Source organism: Camelus dromedarius, chromosome 7, assembly GCF_036321535.1.
Source record: "Camelus dromedarius isolate mCamDro1 chromosome 7, mCamDro1.pat, whole genome shotgun sequence".
Classification (NCBI taxonomy): Eukaryota; Metazoa; Chordata; class Mammalia; order Artiodactyla; family Camelidae; genus Camelus; species Camelus dromedarius.
The window spans coordinates 20955531-20965703 of record NC_087442.1 but is presented as its reverse complement, the minus strand read 5'-3'; the positions used below and the strand labels follow the sequence as shown (position 1 = coordinate 20965703).

At 37.8% G+C, this 10173-nt stretch overlaps 1 protein-coding gene across 2 annotated transcripts in view; it reads right to left on the bottom strand.

Moving 5' to 3' along the window:
* Positions 1-774: 774 nt before the first annotated feature.
* The window catches only part of TNPO3 (transportin 3), an 82606-nt gene continuing 73207 nt past the window's right edge, over positions 775-10173 (bottom strand). For both annotated transcript variants that reach the window (XM_010975644.3, XM_031455337.2), the window contains 2 exons: positions 3536-3627; positions 775-1933 (listed from right to left, as the gene is read on the bottom strand). In XM_010975644.3, coding sequence (XP_010973946.1) covers positions 3567-3627 — 61 coding nt within the window. In that variant the 3' untranslated portion in view covers positions 775-1933; positions 3536-3566. The remainder of the gene's footprint in view (positions 1934-3535; positions 3628-10173) is intronic.

Genomic DNA, 10173 nt, shown 5'->3' with positions numbered 1-10173 from the left:
CCATTCCCCATTGTTCTTTTTCTCTTTCCTTCTAATATTGCCCCTTTAGAGAATACAACTCTTGAGTACCACTGATGTTACGTAGGAGGGTTTGCTTCATGGATTCCAAATACAAGATGCCAACTCTGCAGTCAAGGTTATGCGATCAAAGCCCAATTAGTACAATATACTGTAGGATCTCATTTATAAAAAAACTCAAGAAAACGCAAACTAATCCACAGTGACAGAAAGATCAGTGGCTACTTGGGCATGGGGGAAGATGGGAAGAGGCATGAGGAAACTTGGGAGTAAAGGGTATGTTCACTATCTGTTGTATTAATGGTTTCATGGGTGCACCCTATTTCAAAACTTATCAACTGTATACCTTAAAACACGTTTAGCTTATTACACATCAATTACACTTCCAATAGTTTTTTTTTAATCCTAAAGACCAGATACTCAGTAGGTTAGGAAACAATCTACTTGGGTGGCCACTGTAAAAAGAATATACCACATTTCATTGAACATGCCACGTGACCCATTCTCCTTCCCACTGAGGCCACATGAAGGGATAAAATGTAGCAGAAGTTTTAGAGTGAATTGGGAAAATAAAAAATGCAGAAAGGGCCATTGCTCTGAAATACGAAGGGTCTGTGGCAGTAAGGGCAGGGGCCTGCCTTTTAAACTTTGTACTCACATGTCTATTAGAGAGTAGCTAAGACTATTCACTTAGGCCGTCTAGCTGTGCCATTTCAGATCTACGAGGCAGTGAAAGGAAGTAAAAACAAACACTGATTAAATTTTAAAAATTTATTGTTTTTTTCCTCCTTTTTCTTGTTGCTGTTGATTTGTTCTTGAGATGGCTACAACACCAGACAGAACAGTGCCCTCATATCTATCTCCTGTGCAGGGCTGCAACTCCTTTAAAACATTAGGAGTTGCTTTGGGCTTCCCTCTTCTGCCTCAGCCCCCGTTAAGTCAAATAATTTCCACATTTTTTTAGTAAAATACAGTTAGCCATGTAAACACTTTTTTCCTCTCACATCTATGGGTGAAAAATTAACTAAAAAAAAAAAATCTTAAAAAACTAAAACTTAGGTATATACTCCTATCCCACTCACCCTAATTTTGGCTCTCTCTAAATATGATGACAACCCAATGCGGATTGAAAGTGGACTCAAGAGATTGAATAGGGTCAGGGTTGGGATATACATAAATTTTGGCCCTGGCAGATCCTAGTATCAATTGATGTGACCATGATAAAAAAATAGAACAGGCTCCTTGCTTACTTCTCTTTGTCCCAACAACTCTACAAGTGGGAAGAATCTGTTGGGAGAGTAGGAGAAATTTCTACTCACTTTCATTAAAAGAGGAGGAAGAAAGAGAAAGAAGAGAGGGCAGGAGAGAGAGGATGAAATGATACTTAAGGGAGGATGATCCTGACCTTTCCTTCCAATTGCAGCTATTTAATTCATTCGAATTCCCATCTTCCCTAAGTAAATGGTTTGTTTCACAGAAAGTTTTGTACTTTTATTTTTCTGTGTGCGCACATGCATGTTAGCATGTGTGTGTAGGTACATGTATGTATGTGTGTGTGTCATTTGCTACCAGGACAGTGTTTCAGTTCTGGTTTCAGTTTAGTTTTCTTTTTTTTTTTTTTCTTTTTTATTTCCTTAAAATTATTTTTCCTTTTAGAAACAAGTTCATCAGGAAATCAGCTCCCCTCCCACCACGCCGGATAGGCCGCAGCCATCTTTTTATTAAACCGTGCTGATTTTCTCTCACACCCCCAAACAGGAACTCCTCAGGATGGCCTCAGAAGGCTGGAGTCTCTCCCTGTCTGGAGGGACGCCCTGGTGGCGGTGAAGGCCCCTCTGCCACAGTGGAGGTTTCTGATTGTGGGACACAGTCTGGTTTTTGTTTTCTTCCTGTCTTCTAATTAAAAAAGACATTCCTGACAAAAGAGAGAAGGCAGTCAGTAACTGAGGTCTAGGAGATAGCAAGCATTTTATAAAGTCAACCTCAAGGCAGAAGTTCCTGTACTTGCTCAGGTACCTAATTCTGGCCTCTGTCGTGAGAAGTCACTGGGAAGAAAAAGAAGTTGTATTCTCTTACTTGTGATTTTAAAGGAACTACTATGAAATACTGTGCGCGCTGCTTTCCCAATTCTGTGTGTACTCTGGAAACTAGGAATAGTATGTGGGGGTAAAGAGTAAGTGATGAGTCCAGGCTGCGCACTACAAAGCCAACCAGAAAACCTCCATTTAAGTCAGTTTAAACACTGGGGTTTCATGCAAGATTTTATTTTAAAAGAAGGCTTTGCCTACTAAAAAGAGTTTAAAAACCACTGATTTAGACTATGGAAAAGGTACTATGTATAAGTATGAAGTAGAGTGGTTAAAAGTGAGGACTCTCGCACCAGAATGTCTATATTTGAATTGTGGTTCTATTAATTACTGATTATGCTACCAAGCAAATTAACATCGTGGAATCTCAATTTGTAAAATGGAAATAATAATAGTAACTAATCCAGAGAACTGTGCAAGGACTATCTTATAGTTAATACATAATGTGCTTTTTGCACATAATATGAAGCACTTAGAACAGTATCTGACACACAGTATGGGCTCCATAACTGTTAGCTAAGAACATCCACAGCTATGCACAAACCACCCTATGTGTATCAACGTTAGCTATTACACACACTGTGAAACTTGAGGATCCCAAGTGATAATACTATTCATTAAAGTTTAGAAATAATTTCTGGTGTGAAGAGTTATTGAACAGCATCTTCACCTGCAAGTGCATTTAATCACAGAAACACCAGTGAGAGGACTGCATGTTCATTGACAACAGCCTCCAGGGAGAAAAAATCCTGCTTAAGACATCAAAGGGTGGATTTACAGAAGCGTTTCCTTTCTTCTCTCAGTCAAGGAATTGGCACCATATCCTACTACCCAGTCCTTTCCTTCCTCAGCTAAGCTTTTTGCTTTGCTTCAGAATCAGGAAGCACATGGATAAAACTGATGATCAGAGCTTAGACAAAGAGGCTATCTCCTTTCTTAAACCTCCTGCCTCGGTCAAAAACCTGGCGTTTCAGTGTTCCAATCGCAAAAATGACAAGAACGAGCATCTTTATTCATTAAATCTGAAAGGTCAGTTTTAGGAGAGCAGAGCCATGTATCATGGTCTGCTTTAGATCAGCACTGTTTTCACCGAAGCAGCCAGGTTGAAAACTGTTTGTTACCATACATACTTACCAACCTAGAAGTACCTGTAAGAAGAGGGGAGGAATTTTTTAGTATGTGAGATATTCTGTAACAGTAACTTTCTTATGGGGTTGAAAATGGCATTCAAAAGAAGCTGACAATTATTTGGCTGCCTTGGCCAAGAAAATCAGGGCCCTGCACTTCCCAGCTGTTCAGCAGTGTTAAACTGTTAAGTTCTTCCCTGACTCTAACTACAGTACTAGTCCCAGGATGGGCATTAAAACCCATGCCCATGACCAAGGATTCCCGACAGCCCAGGGAAACGCTGGCAACTATACACCACTCACCTGGGTGACAGGCACAGTACAGGAGTGTGAGCTATCGAAACAACCTGGTGAAGTCTCGCAAGGCCCAGCAAACTTGTTTACATTCCTCCGCACTAGAAAAGAAAAGGGAGGTTGGTCCCTGACTGATGAGAAAGGTGTAATATGCTGAAAAACAATCACAAAGTTGAGGTACAGCGAGAACTGTCCCAGCTCTGCTAGGAGCTCTCTCCATCATCTCTTGACTTTGCCTCTGATCTTTCTGTAACTCAAGGGTAAATATTAACTATTGTATATGAGAGTAATTATGAGCTGTGTGGTCTTTTAAGAGTGGGCTTTGGAGAAAAATTGCTTAGGGCTGAATCTTGGTTTCACTGTGTCTTTCGGCAAGTTACCAATCTGCCTTAGTTTTCTCATCTATTATCTACTTCATGATGCTCTGAGTATTAAATCAGTTTCTACATGTAAAGTACTCCGTATAACAGTGAACAAAATGGCATTTGGCAAATGTAGGCTGCTACAACAATAAAACTTGGTTGAGGTCCTTGACATAAATATAAGAAAGCATCCTCAAAGTTAAAAACCAAGTGTGTTCACCTAAGACTGGTCATTTTAACTTTACGAACTGAGCTAACTTAGGTACCCTGGTTTCCTCATTCTCTTTTAAAAGCAAATTTTGTTTACAAAGCCCAGTCCAGCAACTAAGTCTCAGTCATCGATTTTCTAGTTGAACAGGCTGCTCAAGGTTTCCTCCTATGGGAGGAGGAGAGGAAAGATGAAAGGTGTAAGCACGAAGAAAGGGAGGAGGAGGAAGCAGGCCTTGGTCTTTAGGCAGGCACTGAGATGGTATGAATAGCCCAATATTCACCTGACCCTGTTTCTCCAAAAGGCCTCCTCTGTCTAAAATTGTCACCAAAAAACCAGATGATGTCATCTTCATTCTTTTGTATCAATCTTCATAACTAAGTTTTTGGTAACTAAATATGAGACTAAGCTAAAAACAGTGGAAAAGAAAGCACTTCCTAATAGGCTCATCCTTCTGTAGTCTTCTCTTTGGCTCAGAAAACCTCAGGGACCACAGCCTAGAGCCTGTGATTCAATGTCAGAAGAAAGCTCTCTCTCCTCCTTGTAATGGTTAAACGCTAAGGACATAAAACAAGGTGAAATGAGAGCTCTTCCCTGAAGTGCCTGCATCTGGATTTCCTCAGCTCTTTTAAAACATCATTAAGAACCTTGATTTAGATCTAGGACTTGATTTAACAGAAGCTTTCTTATAGTTTCCCTCTAGCCTAAAAATGCAATGAAAGTAAAGAAGGTCCTCTGGTTTTATTGGAATTCTGCCATTTGCTCTTGGTGAATTTAACAAGCCTCAATAAAAGCACTGCATTTCTTAGTCTATTTCAAAATCAATACTGATTATTAAGGAGCAGTCTTGGTGAGGTGAGCCTCTATCACTCGTGTTTCCCAATGTCATGAAAGAGGAAGATAGTAACCACAGAAAAGACACCGTCTAGTTTACTATTAAAAGAGACTTAAGACAACAAGATAAAGTTAAACCCAGGATAAGGCTGGAGACTCAAGATTCTTTTGCTATCCTAATGCCATACATTTTTTTCAATTCCACCCTTCTTCAGTCAGAGATCTTGGTTTAAGCTGAAAGAGATGTAAGGACTCTATTCTTATGGTCATTTGTGACACATGAGAAAAAAATACTAAAACCAAAATGCAGGGGAAATGTAGTGAGACGGGGAATTAGGGATGGGCCACAGTGTCTCAAATCAGCTCAGCTTCTGCTCCAATCCTGTCAGCAATTGCTTTGGTATTAAGAGCTTCACCCAAATGTTTAACTTAAGTGTCCCTTGGTGATTAAGCCCAAAGAAATGAATTTTTAAAAATAATAAAAATAAACCTTAAAAGCTAGAACTATTTTCTGCCTCAGTCCTCCTCACATTTAGTATTTCTGGGTTGTTTGTTTTTATATTTATTTATATATTCATTCACTCATTCATTCAAAACTGCTACTGTTTTTGTAGGTTCTATTTTCTGGCTTCTAGTCCCACCATCCCAATGCTTCCACTGTACTTCTGAATAATTTTATAGTCACTGTTCCTCAAGCCCTGTAATCTTAGTGGTGTGCTGAGAAATGCAACTCTTTTCATTTAATGTGCATAATGGAGAATAACCAAGCTCTAAGGAATGACTTCAGCAAGAAGACACCCCCACACTGGCCTATTCTGGTGTCAATACTTCCTACTCATGTCTTTTGACCTTGAGATCCTCTTGCAAGTAATAAGACTCACAGAATAAACACCAAGATAGAGAAATGGGAAGTGATGGCAGGGTTTCTTCTAGACATAATTAGTGGTGTTTGGAAAGCAAGAATGATATTTTAGAATGAAAAATTCTAGCTTTCTTCAAAACGGCCAACTAAAAATGCCAGGGAATTAATTAATTAATAGTACCATCTGACAAACAGGCTTGGACTTGCTGAAATGAAACTGAACCAGTTCACCCTCCCTGCTAGGATGCCAAACAAAGCAGCGTGTTGAGGCAGGAGTAACAGGACCTTAAAACCAAAAGGGAGACTGAGTCATGCACAGAACAGAAGGTTCAAGGGCAACATACATACTACAGAAAGAGAATTACTAAGAGGAGGTGAGCAATTTTAAATCCTTTCTCTAGCACCTCAACATTACCTCTTACTTCTGTTCATTTCCCACCATTATGTCACAGCCTACCATAGGAGGAGCTGCAAAACTTGTTTAGCAACAAGAGATCAAGTAGGCCAGATTGGTAATACACCTCATTTTCCCTTATCACAGGACAGAGATCACAGGTATTTTTGTTCACAGCAATGCATTATTTGGGTTCCTTTCCTTGCCTCAAGATTTTCCTTACACTATGGAATGTTCATTACTTTTATTTCAGACTTACTCTATGTTTCTACCTGTCATATGGATGAGGAAGTATGGGCTTGGTGGAGACTTAGTCCAGAATGTGTGGGTGGTTGCCTTAGAGCTGAAGGAGATGTGCTCCAGCTAGTTCTGCAAGTACATAATGACATTCTGGCAGGATCTTTTCCAAGGAGAAAGTTCACTTTCAAGTTCACTTCCAAGCAAAAACATTCACGTATCACCTATGTGCCAGATCTTTAAGTTTGTACTTGGTATCTCATAATAACCCTCTGAGATAGGTATTACTAACCCTGTTTTACAGATGGATAAGCTGAAGTTCAAAGTAACAGTAAGTGGCAAGATTCAAACTAACATCCTTGTTCAACGTTCTCCTCCCTAGGCTCTCATTTGCTCTAATCTAGATCTAGAGCCAACATGACCCTGCCTTTCTAATGAACAACGCTGGAATAGAGCAAAACAGAAGCAGAGAGAAGCAACCGTTATACTTCTTTATCCTGAGACAGTTTGTAAGAGTTTGTAGGTGAAATGCTACTTCTACTAGGAAAATTCACAGTATTTAAAAAAAAAAAAAGGTGCTCAAAGGTTTGGGATTTTAAACATTAACAAAATTATTGGAGACTCTGGGGAATGAGAAAGTAAACCATTATGGAGAGTGAAAATAAATCAATTCTTAGAAAAAAGGTTAGCATTTATTTTTCTCTCCCTTTAGGAAATCAGGTCTGGTTTTAATTATAAAGGTATACCAAGGTATACCATGCTCAATGCAAATCAGAACTATAATGAGGTATCAACCACATAGTGGTTAGAGTGTGGAGAAAAGGGATCCTACTATACTGCTGGTGGGAATGCAATTTGGTGCAGCCACTGTGGAAAACAGTATGGAGATTTCCTTTACAAAAAAAAACAAAAACAAAAACACCTAAAAACAGAGTTACCATATGATCTAGCAACCCCACTTCTGGGCATATATCCAGAGAAAACTCTAATTCAAAAAGATACATGCACCCAATGTTCACAGCAGCACAATTTACAATTGCCAAGACATGGAAGCAACGTAAACACCCACCGACAGATGACTGGATAAAGAAAATGTAAGACATACATACACACACAAACACACTGGATTACTACTCAGCCATAAAAAAGAACGAAATCATGCCATTTGCAGCAACACAGATGAAGTTATGAAATGAAAAGTGAAAGTCTCCCTCCTCTCCCATCCTGGTTCTAGTTGTGTATCTTTCCAGAAATTTACTATGCATAATAAAGTAACCTGCATATTTATATATCATATACAATAAAGCAGCTTTTAAAAGTGCAAGTTGGTTCATTTACACCACCATCAAAACGAACAATACTTAAACTAGTTTCTTTCAGCAACATTTTATAAAGATACCAATAAGTGGAAAGACATCTTGTGTTCATAGATTGGAAAACTTAATATTGTTAAGATGCCAATGCTATCCAAAGTGATCAATGCAACCCTGATCAAAAATCCTAATGATATTTCTATGGAAACAGAAAAATCTACCCTAAAATTCATATAAAATCTCAAGTGACTCCAGATAGCCAAAATACTCATGAAAAAGAACAAAGTTAGAGGTCTCAATTTCCCAATTTCAAAACTTACTATGAAGCCATAATAATCAAAAACAGCACGATAATGAAATAAAGACAGATACACAGGCCAATGGGATAGAATAGAGAACCCAGAAATAAATCATATATATATATATATAGTCAAATGATTTTCAAGAAGGAAGTCAGACCCTTAGCATACATCATATACAAAAATTAACTCAAAATGGATCAAAGACCTAATTGTAAGACCCAAAACTATAAAACCCCCAGAAGAAAACGGGGGAAAAGTTTCATGACATTAGATTTGGTAGTGATTTCTTAGATATGACACCAAACGCATAGGCAATAAAAGTAAATAGACTTGGAGAAATTACGACCCTGTGCACTGTTGGTGGGAATGCAGAATGGTACAGCTGCCGTGGAAGCCAGTATTGCAGTTCCACAAAAAATTAAACATAGAATTGCCACATAATCCAGCAATTCCACTTCTGGATATATACCCAAACAAATCGAAAGCAGGGTCTTGAAGAGATATTTGTACACTCATATTAGTCACAACAGCCAAGAGGCAGAAGCTATCCAAATGTTCATCAGTGAATGAATGGATAAATAAGATACAGCATATATATGCAATGGAATGTTTTTCAGCCTTTAAAAGAGAAAGAAATTCTGATACTTGCTACAATATGGATGAACCTTGAGGACATTATGCTAAGTGAGTCACAAAAGGACAAATACTGTATGATTTCACTTACATGAGGTACCTTGAGGATTTGAACTTAATAGAAACAGAAAGTAGAATGATGGTTGCCAGGGGCTAGAGGGAGGAGGAAATGGGGAGTTGTTGTTTAATGAGTATACTTTCAGTTTTGCAAGAGGAAAAAGTTCTGGAGATATATCACACAACAATGTGAATGTACTTCATACTACTGAGTACACTTAAAAATGGTTAAGATGGTAAATTTTGTGTGTATTTTACCAAAATTGAAGATAAAAAAATTTTTAGTGCAAGTTGGGTTATATGATACTGTCATTTTTCCCCTCTTCTTTTTTAGTGCCTCCTTAACTATTCTCTACTGATGGGCAATTAGAATATTTTTTTTAATTTTTTTCCACTATTATCAATACCTAACTGCAATAACTCATTTTTGGATCTATAAATTGTTCCACAACTGTATGAATGTAACTCACCGCCTAAAATTTAGTCAAAATTCAAGAATATGAAAATACATATATGTATGTATATACATGACCAGGACATCATGCTGTACATCAGAAATCGACACACTGTAACTGTACTTCAAAAAAATTAAATTTAGTCAAAATTCTAAAAACTCTAGATATAAAAATGAATATGAGGCAAGGTAATACATAGTTATAAAACCCAATTTAAGTTGCTATTGTTAATATTGTCAAGGACCATAATAAAAGTTTCATAAGTTTTGATTCAGTGATTGTATTTTAAGGAAAACAGTCAAAAGAAGGAAAGGGCTAGACTTTTTATATTATCCATAATACTGAACAAATGAAAATTAATAAAGGCACTGTAAAGAATCAAGCAACACCTCATAGCTATAAAACAGTAATTTAGGAAGACTATGCAGCTATATTTTAAATGTTTATTATAATCACAGTAAAAACAAAAACACTCATGTACACTTAACATTTTAACTAAGCTGTAAGCAAGTGGCTCATGGGCCTAATGCATCCCACAGAGATGTTTTGTTTAGCCTGCATTAAATCAGAATTTAAATATTTTTAGGCATGGAAGAAATTTCTTAATTCTTAACACAGACTGCAGCCTATATCACTCTATAGTATTTTATAACCAATGCTTCACCTATTCAGGCACCTTCATTTTTGACCCCTGAACATGGGTGAGAACTGAGGAGGACTTCAAAAGGACACAGACAAATCTCTCGAAGGGTAGTGGGCTGCTCAATGCATTCTTCTTTTGGAAGAAATAATGCTTCCACTTACCAATTAGGATCTTACACCAGTTAATGCATACATACACTAAAACTGATGCACACATATACAGCATAGTGGTATTTCCCCCCAGATTGGTTTCCAATGCCAATTTGTGCAACTCAAGACTAAACAGACATAAACTTTGAATTTACAAAGGCATACAAGAAACATACTCCTGAGTAGATCTGTAACTAA